The sequence below is a fragment of the Helianthus annuus genome, chromosome 10 (genome assembly GCF_002127325.2).
Source record: "Helianthus annuus cultivar XRQ/B chromosome 10, HanXRQr2.0-SUNRISE, whole genome shotgun sequence".
In the NCBI taxonomy this organism is placed as follows: domain Eukaryota; kingdom Viridiplantae; phylum Streptophyta; class Magnoliopsida; order Asterales; family Asteraceae; genus Helianthus; species Helianthus annuus.
This window is the reverse complement of record NC_035442.2, coordinates 163789479-163805438: the sequence shown is the minus strand read 5'-3', so window position 1 is coordinate 163805438 and position 15960 is coordinate 163789479. Positions and strand designations below refer to the sequence as shown.

Genomic DNA, 15960 nt, shown 5'->3' with positions numbered 1-15960 from the left:
TAATTTTTCTTGGAAGCATGTGCCAAGTGCCAACCAAATATGGTTAAGCGTATTCATCATTTTCCAACAATATGTTGTAGATGTGGGAAACAACCCTAGAACAAAAATGGCCAAAAAGACAAAGTATTGTAGAAATATGACAACCACCTTCTCTATCAGAATATATAAGTAAATTCAACCACCACTAAAAAAATCGTTTGAACACATTTAGACTTGAACCCTCATTATTTGGGAGGAACACTATTCCAACAAGTGATGGCAAAAAAAAAAGAAAAAAAAAAACCGAACCTGACAAGAATACTCGAAATCCGAAAATTTCGGGACGGGTATTCGGGTATGGGATTGAAAGATTACAATTTTGTGGGTATAAGGCTGATATGAGATTAGGTGATACCCGACCCGATTACTTGAAACGATATACCTGTTACCCCCTAACCCTTGCTTAGTATGCTTCGTTATGTGGAAAAAAAATTATTTCGGATATATTTTAATGATATTATTTATATCTGTATACTACGAAATAATAAATTGCCTTTTGCGATTTATATCATCATATAACTAGGTTATAACCCCGTGTATTACACGGGTTGAATAAATAAATTTTATATACTAAATAATAAAATAATATATATTTAAACACCTTATTTATTGCACGAGTTGAATAAATATAATTTTATATATTAAATAATAAAAAGTTATATCTATAAGAACAATATTGTACATGTTGAATAAATGTAATTTTATATACAAAATAAAAAAGTTATATTTTTAAAACCACATGGATTACACGAGTTGAATAAATGTAATATTGTTTACCAAATAATAAAATAATACATCTTTAAAAAACCCCATTTATTACATGAGTTGAATAAATGTAATTTTATATACCAAATAATAAAAAAAAATACATGTTTAAAAATATACGTGTTACAAGGTTTGAATAAATGTATTTTTCTTTACTAAATAATAAAAAATATATATATCCTTAAAAAAACCTCGTGTATTGTACGAATTAAATAAATCTAATTTTATACATCAAAAAATAAAATTACGGTTTCGGCCCCCATGGTTACTTTTACCCTTTTAGCCAAAAAAAAGAATTTTTTAACATCTAAGCCCCCAACGTCTTCTTTTCTAACCTTTTTGGCCCCTAACGTCTTTTTTAACCCTTTTGGCCCCTAACATTTAATGGATGGGGTTAGTGTTAGGAGCCAAAAAGGTTAGAAAAGAAGACGTTGAGGGCTCAGATGTTAAAAGATTCTTTTTTTGGGCTAAAAGGGTAAAAGTGATATAACTACAGGGGCCAAAATCATAATTTTCTCTAAATAATATTATAAATGAGAAGAAAATATTAAATTAAATAATAATTATCCATAAGATATTAAACTAAATAATATTTAATAGAAAAGTTATCTACAATTAATTAGAAAAGATTAAATTAAAATAATAATTATCTATAAGAGATGCCATAATATGATGACAAGTGTCCCAAAAGTGGTTTCTTTTATTATATAGTATAAGATAAGATTTGTAAATTTTAATATCTCAAACAATGATGATGATATGTATGCTATTTATTATTATAAAAACATAAATTTACATAAATATTAGAATAGAGAGAAAATATATATACCTGAAAATCCCAATGGGTATTTTTTATAAAACTAATGGCTATACTCTAATACACGTGGGTATGGCCGATACCTAACGGGTAAGTATTGGGATGAGTATGAGACATGGTTTTACAACCAGCTATAGGACTATGATTACCAATGTCCGACCCATACACGTCTCTTTGTCATCCCTAATTTCAACATCTTTATACCATTGAATTACATGCCCTTCAGTTTCTATCTACAGTCAATTGTTATCTAGTTGAAAGACTTGTCGGTGATTATAAAGTTTCATCGGCTATTTAGACATAGCATATATCAATTTTACAATTTTCCTTAACTAAACTAACTAGAATTGTCGCACCCTAACTTCCCTATAAGCCTGGATGTGAGGCATTTACGTGTTAACAAAATTTACATCATAACAGAGATGGGGAAATAATTATATTAATGAAATATGAGTTTATACAAAACCGAGAAAGGTACTAAAGATATTATTTCACTACTTGAAACACAATTCAAATGTGGATCTAAATATCATAAAGGACTTAGCAACATCATAGGCCTTCGTGTTCAGAGTCGCAAGTTTCAAGGCGATAGACCGAACCAACCTAGCTTACCATGGAGAATCGGCACCTACGAATCAATCTTTAAAAATACGTTAGCTTTCGTTGGTAGATACTCATATGTGTAAAATCCAACATACATTTTATATCAAATAGAACACATTTTTACCATTGTCTTGTAATAATCTTGGAAGTAAGTCATTTATTCGTTTACTTTTAATTTTCAAAGTTAAAAGTGCATAAACCTCGACTAGGAGTGAAATCATAGAAAAAAACAAGACTTTTATAAGAAAACAGATAAGTCACATGCCCCGTGCTCCAGCAACACACCCTCATGCTTCATACCCTAAAATGAAAAAGACAGGATGTCTTTCGACACGAGGTCGTGCCTCACCAAAAACGCCATTGTGTCACCCTACAGCAAAACAAGACAAAATAGGTCGTCACTCATGGTTCGTGCCTTACCAAAAACGCCCTCGTGTCAAGCTTCACCAGATCAATACAAAATAGGCCACCATGCACGGGACGTGCCTCTGGGCACGCTCGCGTGTCATGTCTTCAAAAGATTTGGAGATCTTAGGAAAATGGGACCCACAAAGTTGACTTGGGTCGTGTCCCATTTCAGAAGGCCCGTGTCTATGAACGAACCTGATCAAAAAAGACAAAAGGAGCTCAACAAACTAGTCACACGGGACGTGTCCCCCTTCAAATTCAACTTATAAATAGAATGTGTGGGTTGTCATTCTCCTCATCCTTTGGCAACCACTATCTCTCGCTCACCACCAATATCCATCACTTTCAACCACTATCCACCACCATTTCTATATTGTATAGAGTTTGGTTTGTTTTAGAATCCAAGATTGTAAAAACTTATATTAAAGTTTTTCGAGCCGTTGCCGGAGACACATGGATTTTAAGAAAGTTTGGAATCGACGGCCTGATCTTTTTCTTTTTCAAAATTTTCATCACAGAAGGTTAACACACGAGGTCGTGCCTCATAGACACGGGGCCTCGCCCAACATCAAAACATAATCTATTTCTTTCAAGAAAAACAAACTTTCGTGTCTATATTAACAGGATTTTGAGATTTTTCATCACTACAACTTAAACAACAACTTGGTGTATGTCCTCCATCTCTTGTGACGACATACAAGTTCCATTAGAAGAACTCAAGCGTTTCTTTAGAAGAAGGCGTCGAGCAAGAGTCCGCCAAGTAGCCAATATCTCTATCTAAACCCCACCCATGGCGGACCAACGTACACTAAAGGACTTCTTAAAGCCAGACATTGGTAACATTGGTAATTTTGGAGCCGCCATAAACCCGCCAAATGTTGATTCAAACAACTTTGAGCTTAGACCACCACGTATCCAAAGGCTTCAAAATTCCTCCACTTTTCATGGCCTTCCCGATGAAGACCCCCGCATACATGTCTTCAAATTCTTGGAAATATGTGATACCTTCCAAATCAATGGAGCCTTAAATGACGCCATTAGACACCGAATGTTCCATTTCTCACTAAAAGACCGAGCCAAGGTTTGGTTAAATGTCTTACTTAACAGGTTCATGAACTTGGTGATATACCAAAATTATTACCTACTCTTTGGTGTGATAATTTGGGAGCTACTTATCTTTAGTTAATCCGGTGTTTCATGCTCATACGAAACATGTTGAAGTAGATTTTCACTTTGTTCGTGCATATGTGGCTCAAGGTGATCTAAATGTTAAGCTCATATATATGAGTGATCAAATTGCTGATGTATTCATTAGGTCATTATCTTCACAATGTTTTCAATCTTTGTGGTCCAAGTCCAGGTCGTTCCCGCCCTCTACTTACGGGGAAATGTTGGACTATATTATTGAAGTTAGAATGGTTATTTTAATTCAATCAAATACAATTCAAGTTTAGAATGATCATTGACTTTATTACCTTTACATTAATTAATTGGTAATTATTCGATGTACGTAGTTATCCATACTAGATCAATAAAGGGTTTCCCCTTGGGCGTATAAATAGATATTACTATAGAGGATTAAGGTAGTGTTTGATATACAGGAATGAGAGGTGGAATGGAATGGATGATTACGAGGGAATGCAGAAAAGGGTGTTTGGTTGGTCAATGGAATGGAATCACCCATTACAAAAGGCATTCCATTCCCTCAAAATCATTCCATCCACCCCCCCTCCCCCATGTTTTTTTTTCATTTCATCCCCTCTTGCACCATTCATCAACAACACCACAACCCACCACCTTCGCCACAACCCACCACCACCACCCACCACTGACGCCATCGCCGCCACCCGCCACCCGCCACCACCTACCACCCGCCACCCGCCACCACCTCACCTCGACAGCCACCGTCACCGCCGCCACCACCCACCCGCCACCGTTATCACCAACAGCCGCGACCAACCGCCAACGCCACTTGCCGTCGTCGCCCACCACTTTCGTCGATGCCACCACCAACCGTTGCCGCCGCCACCCACCACCAACGGCCGCCTTGCCGCCACCACAACTCGTCATCACCGTCGCACCGCCACTCACCGCCACCCACCACCGCCACCTATAACCACCCACAATCACTACCACCGGCCACCACCACCACTCACCGCTGATTTTATTACTTCGTTTTTTCTTGCCTACCTAACAATACACAATAATAATTCATTACATTCACACATGGTAACCAAACAAGACATGGAATGGTAATGATCCATTGTATTCACTCGTCCATTCCATTACCTCGTCTATTCCATTACCCCATACCTCAAGAACACGTATGCTACTCTGTTTGTCGTTTCTGCATTATCAGGTACACACATTCTATAAACTCGTGTGTTCTATTTTGTTTTGATAAAGAGTTGATCAACATGTGATATTATAGTAGATGTTGATTAATCAGTTCTTTTTTGTTTCCCTAAAACTTAAATTAAAATCAGAAACAAGAAATTTTGAATAAACCCTAACGATTAAAAAAAGGAAACTACAAATGCAAGAAATTGAAAAAAGGGACAAATAGTGATCACGCCATACGCCATTAAACCATATGTACGCAAATTGCATTTTATACTTGATTTTATAATTTATAATACCCGAACTCATAATTTGTTTTTTGAACGGTCAACGAATCCTCCAAATAGGCTACTAGCGAAATTCACATCGGGATACACTCGCCTTCGAACCGGGGAAAACCCTCACCCATGGCAGACAGAGCCGGCCCGTAAGGCTTATCAATCTAGGCTAAGGCCTAGGGCCACAAAAAAACAAGGGCCTCCAATTTTATTTCCTTTCATATATTAGACTTATTTTTGCCATTTAAACAACGTTTCTAGGCCCAAAATTTAGGATTTACACTAAGAGTCTGCATTGTCCACGCACACAACACATCTACCCTCGTTACTTGCAGCGTCTTTTGAGTAAACAATGTGAAACTAATTACGGATTGAGCGGGCCAAGATTAGGAAAAGTCATCGCTATGGTTATTCAATGTCTCAAATCTCAATCTCAATTCCTTTATACCAATTCAATAGGGTCCTGACTTTGTAGTTCGCTTAGGGCCTCCAAAAACGTTGGAACGGCATTGGCAGAAGCTCGTAAACACTCCGCCGAAGGCACGACGGTGCAGTGAAGTAAAACCCACTTCAAGAATCAAACTAGTCTCTCATCATCACTGAATGCCACCAGAATTAAGTCCCTTGAAACATCATATCTCTCTCTTACCGCTTCACCGCCAGAAACGACCCAAACTCATAAATTAGTAGCACATATTTCAACCGCAGCAGTAATGTGGACGACCTTCCAGCAAAAGAGGCGTAGTTGCAACGGAAACAAAATATAAAACAACGGAGGAGAGAGAGAGAGAGAGAGATCGGTCAGGGGGAGAGAGAGAGACAGAGAGATCTAAATTCTAAACCAAAACGGGACTCCGTATACCCGAAATTCACAAACCGGCTCCCCCTCACCGGTTAGATCGTACCCTCTGTCTGCAACTTAATTAGGGTTTATCTTCATTTTCAACACTTGCCCCATATGTTTTCTAATTCTATATACATATAATAAATATAACACCCCCATTTCTTCAATTGAATGGCTTCTGATCAAATGTTGCCTAATTCATCCAAGAAGCAACAGCAATTGGAAGCCGGAAAGAAGCGGGTATGTCTATCAGTTTCTTTCTTTCGCAATTGTTTCTCTTTCTTGTGAATGTATGTTACGAAGCTTAATTATGGGATGTCTGATCGTCAAAAGTTGCCAATTTGAGGCTAATTTTGAACGAATTAGTTTGTATTTGAGTTCTGGGTGTCGAGTGGGTTAAAACCTAATTGAAATTGAGTATTATTTGATGCATGATATTCTAATTAATCATATCCTCCATCTACGATTATGTTAAGGGTGTTTGTTGCTTTAAAGTGTCCATCGAAATGCAATGAAGTTTTTAATTTTGATTCAAGATTCATGCTTTACTAAATTTAGTGTTAATCTTTAGTTCTAGAGAAGTGCAATGTTCTTATTTTGTATGTTAGTTTTGTGACTTGGAGGGTTTGATTGTGTAATCAAGTGCCAAGTAAGGGGCTGTTTGATTTAGCTCTTAACGGGCTCTTAATGGTTTAGACCTCTTACTGGTTCAGCACTTAGTGTTTGTTTGTTTCGCGAGCAGATGTCTGAATGGTTTAGACATTTGACTCTGAATGGTTAAGCATTGTACTGAGTCTGAATGGTTAAGACCTCTTATCTGAATTGGTCAGACTTTTGCCTCTGAATGATTAAGCATTATACTGGCACTTACTGGTTCAGAGTTCAGCACTCAATGGTTCAGACCTCTTACGGGTTCAGCACTTACCCACTAAGTAGTTAATGCGGTAAAATATCGGATATCGGTCAAGGACCGATATTTGAGATATCGGTTATCGCGGTGGGATATCGGTGAGATATCGGTAATTTTAATATCATGCTAAATTTATATATATAGCAATTTAACACCAACAATTGTAACAAGTAAGAACTGACTAAGACTTAAAACACTAACATTTAACAGTAACAACTAACAATTAAGACTTAAAACACTAATAGGAGTAATAAGAAGAAAAATGAACGATAGAAATAAGAATGGTACTGATATCGGGAAAATCGGTGATTTATAGATCAAATATCGGTCCTATATCGGTCAAATATCGGACAATATCGCTGATATTATCGGTACCGATATTCTGACCAATATTTTGTACCGCTATCTCGGCAGGGGACCGATAACCGATATATCACTGATATATCGGGATATTAACTACATAGCTTACCCATTCAGAAGTTGCTTAACAGCAGCCCCTAAGTTGGTTAAAAATATTGATCAGTTACAATTTGACTATTTGGTACAATTCTTTAAAATCGCTAATTATTGTCGTACTTCATTGCTTTTAATGTTAACACAAGTAGGATGTTTGTTTATGTAAAAGATGATGTTTATTTAAAGCATTATGTTTTCTTTCCGTTTACAGCTAGAGGAGTTTCGTAAGAAGAAAGCAGCAGCCAAAAAAACTGCATCTAATAATTCCGATCAATCTACTAACGGTGACAGACACGAGACAAAACCTCCAGTTCCCGATACCGTCCCGGTAAAAACAGATACTACATATGATATAGGTTCAGGATTTAATGATGGAAAAAATGAAAAGAAAACAATAAATGTTCCTGAAGCTGAACCCGATGTGAACCCTATAAGCAGTCTCAATAAACCGTTTTCAAGTCCAGAGCCCATTTATTCAACTGGCGGAAAGTTGGACCATAACACACCTTATGAGGTGGACCCCCTAAAAAATAAAGCGTTTTATCGTCCGGAAGAACATAAAGAGAATGTTTATGGTAATTCCAATCAGTTTAGTAATATACGGCTGGAAGACGCACTTAAGAATAGTAGGGTGGATAATTTGAAAGAATTAACGTCTAGAAATCCTGTTACGACTCAAGCTTCTATCACCAAGTCGCTGTTTGATCAACCGGCTAACGGGCCAACATACAGAGGTAATATTTTTATTTTTGTTATAGGAAGTGACAAAAGGGTGGGTTGGGTAACGGGTCAAAATCCGTAAGTTTGGATTGGTTTGTCCCAAAGTTTTTGTTGTCCAACTTTTTGAAATATTTCGTGTCAAATGTGTTTGCAGAAATCATATCGTCTCAATTTCAACGGGTAGAGTTAGTCTTACAAAGGGTGTTTTTCCTAAGAAGTCTTATGGACCATTTGATTATAATTTTGGATGGATGAGATTGATTAGTGGCATTTTTGTAAATTATGTTTTATCTTTAATGATTGATTTAATGACATGGGGGTATAAATGTATTTTCGGTGTCTTAAATTCAGAAACCTACATGCAACTTCCCCCCATCTTTTTTCTGTAAGTAAACTCGGGAACAGAGCGTAAACGCCAATAACTTCTTTACGTCATTGTTTCTTTTTTAAATTACACCATAATAACGAGCGGTTTTTTTTAAACTCGGTTTTTTATCCTTTTTCTGACATTTACTCCGGGGACTATCCGAGTAACAAAATGACAAACCATAGGGAGCATACCTGCTATTTCCAAACTAACTGACATCTACTCAGGGGACTATCCGAGTAACAAAATAACAAACCATAGGGAGCATACCTGCTATTTTCAAAAGGTGGGGACTAAACGTGAAAAAACGTGAAACCACAGGGACCATCCGGGCAATTAACTCTTTTTTAAATGATAAATTAAATTGTAATATTTTATACCTTACTGTAATGTAATTACTTTCAGTTTCTTCCTCTGAAGTTAGCAAATCTGTATCAAGCATATCGGATCATCATCAACCTCCAGTTTCTTCAGCTGGTGATATGAATCATGATAACCGTTTTGAACATCCAGCAAGTGATAGCAACTCATATTTTAAATCTTCCGAATCTATTTCTACAAACTTCAGTTCTGAAGCTGTTCCCTCGCATAATCAGACATCCATGTCAGCAGTCCTAGCTGGCAGAAGATCTCGTCCTTCTTTCCTGGATTCCCTCAACGTGTCTGGAAATGCAGACGCAGATAAACCTAACCCATTCAGTTCCAAAGTTCACCCTGTAGATGCTCGTGGTTCATTTGATTCTCAAAATGTTATGAACGATTCTGTTGCTGATGTGGCCGACCCGTTTAGAAAGGGTATCGATGAACTTGATATGGAGAAAAGAAGTAATTACAATTCTACAAAACAGAATGAAGATTTTGCTGCTTTGGAACAGGTTTTCTTTTTAATATTTCATCAATTCGTCTATAGTGATGGATCTTTTGTCATGGCTTTCATACTTTCATGATGTTTATTTATCTAAAGTATCTTAAAAGAACAGAGTAAAATGCCATTTTCGTCCCTGAGGTTTGGCAACTATTGCGACTTTCGTCCAAAGGTTTGTTTTTCCGCATCTGGATCCAAAAGGTTTGAATTTTGAAATCTTGCCATTTTTATCTGATACGTTAACTCCATTTATGTTTAACGTTAAGTCAAGGGTATTTCCGTCTTTTTAGACATTTTTTTGTGATAATTAAAGGGTTTGGGTAGGGAGAAAGTTAACAGAGGGGGATCTTTATTTCTTATAGCGTTTTTTATTTTAATAAAAAAAATGTCTAAAAAGACGGAAATGCCTCTCATTTAACGAAGAAAAATGGATGGAGTTAACTAGTCGGATGAAAATGGCAAGATTTCAAACCTTTTGGATCCAGATGTGGAAAAACAAACCTTTGGACGAAAGTCGCATAAGTGGCCAAACCTCAGAGTTGAAAATGGCATATTGAACTTATCTAAAAGAAATATCTAATGTATATACATGTCACCTGCAAGGCTGCAACCGTTATTCCATGTAGTTCGTTATGTTTTACACTAATTGATAGCTTATGTCACTTGCTAAACTATACATGTGTACCTACAATTCCTTATTATTATTATTGTGTTTTTTATTGTGAAGCATATTGAAGATTTGACACAAGAAAAGTTCTCTTTGCAACGAGCTCTTGAGGCTTCTCGAGTTCTCGCAGAGTCTTTAGCCACTGAGAACTCAGCGTTAACCGATAGTTATAACCAACAGGTAGAAAATTATTTTTTCAACTTAATTTTAAAAGTTAATAAATTTCAAACTCTTGGTAATTTTTAAACGTTCCTTTGCAGGGAGGTGTTGTCAACCAATTAAAGGCTGATATGGGGAGTTTGCAGGACGAAATTAATGCTCAGTTGGTTAGTATCTTATATAAGATGCAGTTAGCAGTTTCACTTGTGAAATTAGTTCTCCAAGCTAAATATTTATTAATGGATTGACGCATGTTTGGTAATCTTTCGTTTGATAATTTGCTAATGTTTATGTGACCAGGTGGAACTTGAGGCTTTGAGGACCGAGTACAGAAACGCTCAGTTAGAATGTAGTGCAGCTGATGAACGTGCCAAGTTGTTGGCTTCTGAGGTTATTGTATTAGAAGAGAAGGTATGTGTAACAAGTAAATATGATTATAAAAATATATTATTTAAGTTTTAATTCAAACTAGTGAGGTTTCTCCGCGCTACGCAGCGGGAATTCGGTCGGTATAAGTTCAATTGATTACGGTACCAACACTCGCTATAGCAACCGAAAGAGAAAAAATATCCGTGATATTCCTAGAAAGATATCAACGTGTGTTTTACATTGATGAAAAACAATAGAAACAAATACCAGTGCCGTTGTTCGGTCGGAATCTGTTTGGTTCTTTAGGGAATTGACACGTTACTGCACTCGCATAGTCTACGATACGTCGATACCACAAAAACACTCTATTTTGAATGTAACCCCGTTGTCAACAAAATTTCTATCTTAACTTCAGAAAATCAAATTAAAGTACTAATCGAATGTTGACGAATTTTTAAATAAAAAGACTGCAAATATAAAGTTGAAATAATATTATATTATATGTTTAGTAATAGTATTAACTTGTGTTGTCAAGTTGGAAAAAAGAAAAAAATTATTGCCCAAAATATAAAGGAAACAAACCTAAGTATAACATGTGGCTAAAATGAGATTTTTAAAACTCTACTATTGCTTGATGTGTGCTCAACTAATATATATATATATATATATATATATATATATATATATAGAGAGAGAGAGAGAGAGAGAGAGAGGAAGGTTAACGTACATTACGGCTTAACATACTTCACGTACGACAGGTAATTACGCACGTTCATTTTAAAATCACGCACGTTATAACTCAAAAATCCAAAATCACGCATGTTGAAACTCAATAGTTACGCATATTGAAAACATTAATCACGCATGTTATAGAACAAATCACGCACGTTGTTGTACGTGAAGTACGTTAAGCCGTAATGTACGATATACTTCTATATATATATATATAGAGAGAGAGAGAGAGAGAGAGAATATTTTGAATAAGGTGAGTGACTAGGTTTTGATGCATTAAAATTACACACCGCGAGATTTTTGACCTGTTGACTTGTTTGAATAGTTTCTTTATGGTAGTTATTTTTATACATCTCTTTTTGTAGGTACTCAGGCTGAGGTCGAACGAACTAAAACTGGAAAGACAATTGGAAAACTTGGAAGCCGAAATGTCCTCACAAAAGTACGCTCTGAGCTTATGGCTTTAAATTAGTTTTCAAGTAGGGTCCACATATTAGTTGAACAGAGAACTATGACAATACTCTTTGTATCGTTATAGAACAATGCAGTTGTCTTCACCCTAAACTTATGCTACTTTTATTGCTATGCTGTTCGATGGTTGAAAATTATATTTATTATACATTCAGGAGGAAAATATCTAGCCTGGAGAAGGACCGCCAAGATTTGCATTCCACTATTAATGCTCTACAAGAAGGTATTTGAGAATTGAGAGTTGACTTTCGACGTCGCTTTGACTTGCTAATCGTTGATTGATTGATCTGTCGGTTTGACTTTTAGAAGTCAAGTTATTAAGAAGACTAATCATTTCCCTGATTTTCATTTTTTGCCTAGAGAAAAAGCTCATGCAATCCAAGTTGCGGAAAGCTCCTGCGATTGTTGGTATTAAAAAAAGTCCGATCACTAAAAAGGAAGCATCAACTTCTACAGATGATCTTGGTGTGTGGTTATGCTGCCGTTACTTTTATTATAATCAAGGATTAATTTCATATATACCCTTACAAACATGAAAATTTTCATATATACCCAACCAAAATTAAAAATATCATATATGCCATTACAAAGTAGTTAAATATCAAATATACCCAATTTATTAATAACAATCTAATTAAAGATCATTTTACCCTTATTTTTTTAACTTCAAGTTTTCAATTTATTAAAAACAATCTAATTAAAGATCGTCTTACCCTTATCTTTTAACTTCATATTTTTATATAACAATTTTTAGCTTAAATTTATTTTTACCCATTGTTATTTTTATTTTTTTTTTATTTTTACCTATAAACAATAGTATTCTCCACATGGGCGAAGGATAGTGGGGGCGGGAGGGGGCGGCCGACCCCCCGAACTTTTCGCTCAGTAGTGGAGAGTATGTAGTTTTTGTATAGAAATATTTGGGTATATACGTTTTCGACCCCCTGTTTTATAGAAATTTTTGGGTATATACGTTTTCGACCCCCCGGTCGGAAATCTCAAGCTTTGCCACTGATTCTCCATATATAATATTTAAGCTAAATAAATTAAGCTAGAAATGAGTAATTATTGTTAAAGGTCATATATGCAATTTCAAAGTTTTAGAAAAATAAGGATAAAATTGTCGTTTTTAAATTGTTTTTAATAAATTGGGTATAATTGATATTTCAACTACTTTGTAAGGGTATATATGATATTTATAATTTTGCATAGGTATCCCTGATATTTTGCAAGTTTGTAAGGGGTATATATGAAATTGCCCCTATAATCAAAATGTAAAAATCTTTGTACTGTGCTTTTGATATCTGATATTACATTTTATATGATGTTCTTGATTCAATAGATGAGAGTGAAGATACTTTACCCGCTACAACAAATCTTGCGATACAAGCTACTCTTAGTGAAAGTGGCGCTTCGTTGCAGTCACTAAGTAGGAATTTCGGTCTGGAAGTTTCGTCTTCAAGTATACCTTCGGATCAGTTGAGAATTATTGAAAATATCAACACACTTATTTCCGAGGTAGTTTCTCTGTTCCCTAGTGGTAGTTTGATACCGGCTGCTGCTTGTATACAATAGAACTAGAGGTGGTAAAGTTATCAGCGGTTGAAACGGGCTTGGTTTACTCACAAACATTGTTATTCATTTTCTAAAGTAGTCAATGCTTTAATTTTCAACAACTACAATCTTTAATGTCGGCGGGAATAGTGCCGGCCTTTTATTGGATCACATGGGCGGCAACTTCAATAGTGCCAGGCAAGCTGCCTGGCACTCTCCCATTGGCCCAACAAATTTACGTTTTTATCCCGCTTTAAAACTACGATTTTGCCATCAGTTCAAAATTATGTTTTTAACCCCACTTAAAAACAAATTTCAATTTTGCCCCCAGCTAAAAATTTCAATTTTGCCCCGGGTTCAAAATTACGTCTTTGCCCCGTTTAAATTTAGTTTTGCCATTAGTTTTTTTCCCATTATAATTAGGATTTTGCCATCAGTTCAAAGTTATGTTTTCTCCTCGACTTAAAAATAAATTTATGCCTTTGCTCCCGGCTAAAAATTTCAATTTTGCCCTCGGTTCAAAATTACGATTTTGCCCCGTTTAAATTTACACTTTTGCCATTAGTTTATTTTTTTTTTCCTCACAGCCAAGTTACAATTTTGCCCTCAAATTAAATTTACATTTTCTCCACTGTTTTTTTTCTTTCCTTGGGTAAATTACAAATTTGCCCCTAGTGTAAAATACAGTCATGCCGGCAGATGTCTGGCACTCCCTCATTGGTCCATTTAATTTACGATTTTATCCCTGAAAAAAAATTATGATTTCGCTCTCAGTTCAAAATTACGTTTTTCCCACCGTTTTAGTTTTTTTGCAAAAGTATAAAAGTTTTTTTTAATTGGTTGACTCGATTTAATTTTTTCCCGTGTCAAGGAGCTGCCTAACACTTGCTCATTAGTTCAGAAAAATTACACTCTTTCCCTGTGCCGAAAAATATGGTCTTATCATCGTTTTAGATTGATTGAGAATTATTCGGTCATCGCCCCACAACGAGGGCGGGGCATCAACTAGTATGATCACAAAAACTTGTTATTCTGATGTAATCTAATTTTTGAAATGAAATGATTTAGGAGAACCTGGTTGACTCATTCTACTTGACCCATATCTCCTTAAATTGTTTTAGTTTGACCCGTTTGATTGTTGGAGATAAGCGATAACCCAAGTCGACCTGTATTGTTCATTACTACATTTGTCTGGTTTCAGTTAACTTTGGAAAAGGAAGAGTTGATACAAGCGTTGTCAACTGAGTCATCACTAAGTTCCAAGTTGAAGGTAAGTCATGATATCATCGTATTCAGATCATATTGTAACCCATAAAATATTTGTTGAATTTTTTTTTTTTTTTTTTTTTCATGATGAAGACTTTGAACAAGGAACTAACCCATAAACTCGAAGTTCAAACGCAAAGATTAGAGCTGTTGACTTCTCAGAGTATGGTGAGTGATAACATCCCATCAAGAATGCCTGGTCCCGTTACCAGCGTTGATAATACTCCTTACGCCGATGAAGGTGACGAGGTACAAATACATTGCTTTCCGTAATAAATATCATCAAACTAGACCACTTTAGTTTTCTTTTTTTATTTATATATTTTGTTTTAATATATTTTCTTGTGGGTAGGTTGTGGAAAGAGTTCTAGGATGGATAATGAGGCTCTTTCCTGGAGGGCCATCGAGGCGGCAAACTAAGCATCTATGAGTCTAAAATACTCGAGAATCGTTTACCGAAAGTTCACATGTAGTCCAGATATCTTTTCACTACCATTAGAGGTGCAATTTCATCTCATTGGGAAATTTTGTGCAAACACAGTGTTTCCATGTTTATTTATGGATGTGGGAATACAAATAGAGTATATTGAGTTGAAGAAGACACTGTAAAATCAATGTTTTTATGGTTTTTCTTTTCTTCAAGATAGGGAAAATATCAAACCGAGTTCGAGCATAAATCAAGAAATTCCATTGAACCATTAGGCTGGCACTATTTTTGATACAGATACATGTGTTAATTATTCGGGGAGCTTGAGTTGATATTGGTTACAGGTTAAAGGCGAACTTATAATTGGTGTTTCGGTTTAGGTTTTCACAACCAATTGGTTAACAAAATCACATACTGGCAAATAGTCAAATATTAAAAGATAATACCGTAAAAGGTTAAAATTCATATCAGTAATATTAGAGGTAAAACGTATATTCTATTAAGAATCTCAATGAATAATCATCATCATCATCAGCAAGGCCAAGGTAGGATCTAAGGAGGGTAAGATGTAGACAGCCTTATCTCTACCCTGTAGGAATAGAGAGGCAGCTTCCAGTGAGACCCCCGGCTTGATGGTAGTTTTGTATCAAGCCTTGGACATAAGGCACATAACACTCGGCAATTAAGACAAAGGTCAATTAGTGCGTGTACTCCCTTGTCTTTCGGCTATCAACGCCACCACATGATGCACGATTAACTATCCCCTCTTTTAACATTATTTTCACGAAATTAGTAAAATAACGTTAAAATATAGATGGTGTTTTCAAATAAACATATTCACATTCAAAGAAATCTGTTATTAATTGAACATTTAAATAATAAAATTGTGTTTACTATTGCATA

At 35.7% G+C, this 15960-nt stretch overlaps 1 protein-coding gene across 4 annotated transcripts; it reads left to right on the top strand.

Moving 5' to 3' along the window:
• Window positions 1-5953: 5953 nt before the first annotated feature.
• Window positions 5954-15285, top strand: LOC110886360 (protein BLISTER). 4 transcript variants are annotated; one of them, XM_035978750.1, is made up of 13 exons: window positions 5954-6334; window positions 7672-8194; window positions 8968-9422; window positions 10140-10259; window positions 10340-10405; window positions 10539-10649; window positions 11705-11781; window positions 11966-12033; window positions 12171-12275; window positions 13153-13328; window positions 14566-14634; window positions 14724-14879; window positions 14983-15285. In XM_035978750.1, the coding sequence occupies exons 1-13, from the start codon at window positions 6266-6268 to the stop codon at window positions 15058-15060; spliced, it is 2073 nt and encodes a 690-aa protein (XP_035834643.1). In that variant the 5' UTR covers window positions 5954-6265; the 3' UTR covers window positions 15061-15285. The 4 variants fall into 4 exon arrangements, with proteins under 4 accessions (XP_035834643.1, XP_021989835.1, XP_021989834.1 ...); XM_022134143.2 differs by having other exon boundaries at window positions 13150-13328; XM_022134142.2 differs by having other exon boundaries at window positions 8953-9422.
• Window positions 15286-15960: the final 675 nt, after the last annotated feature.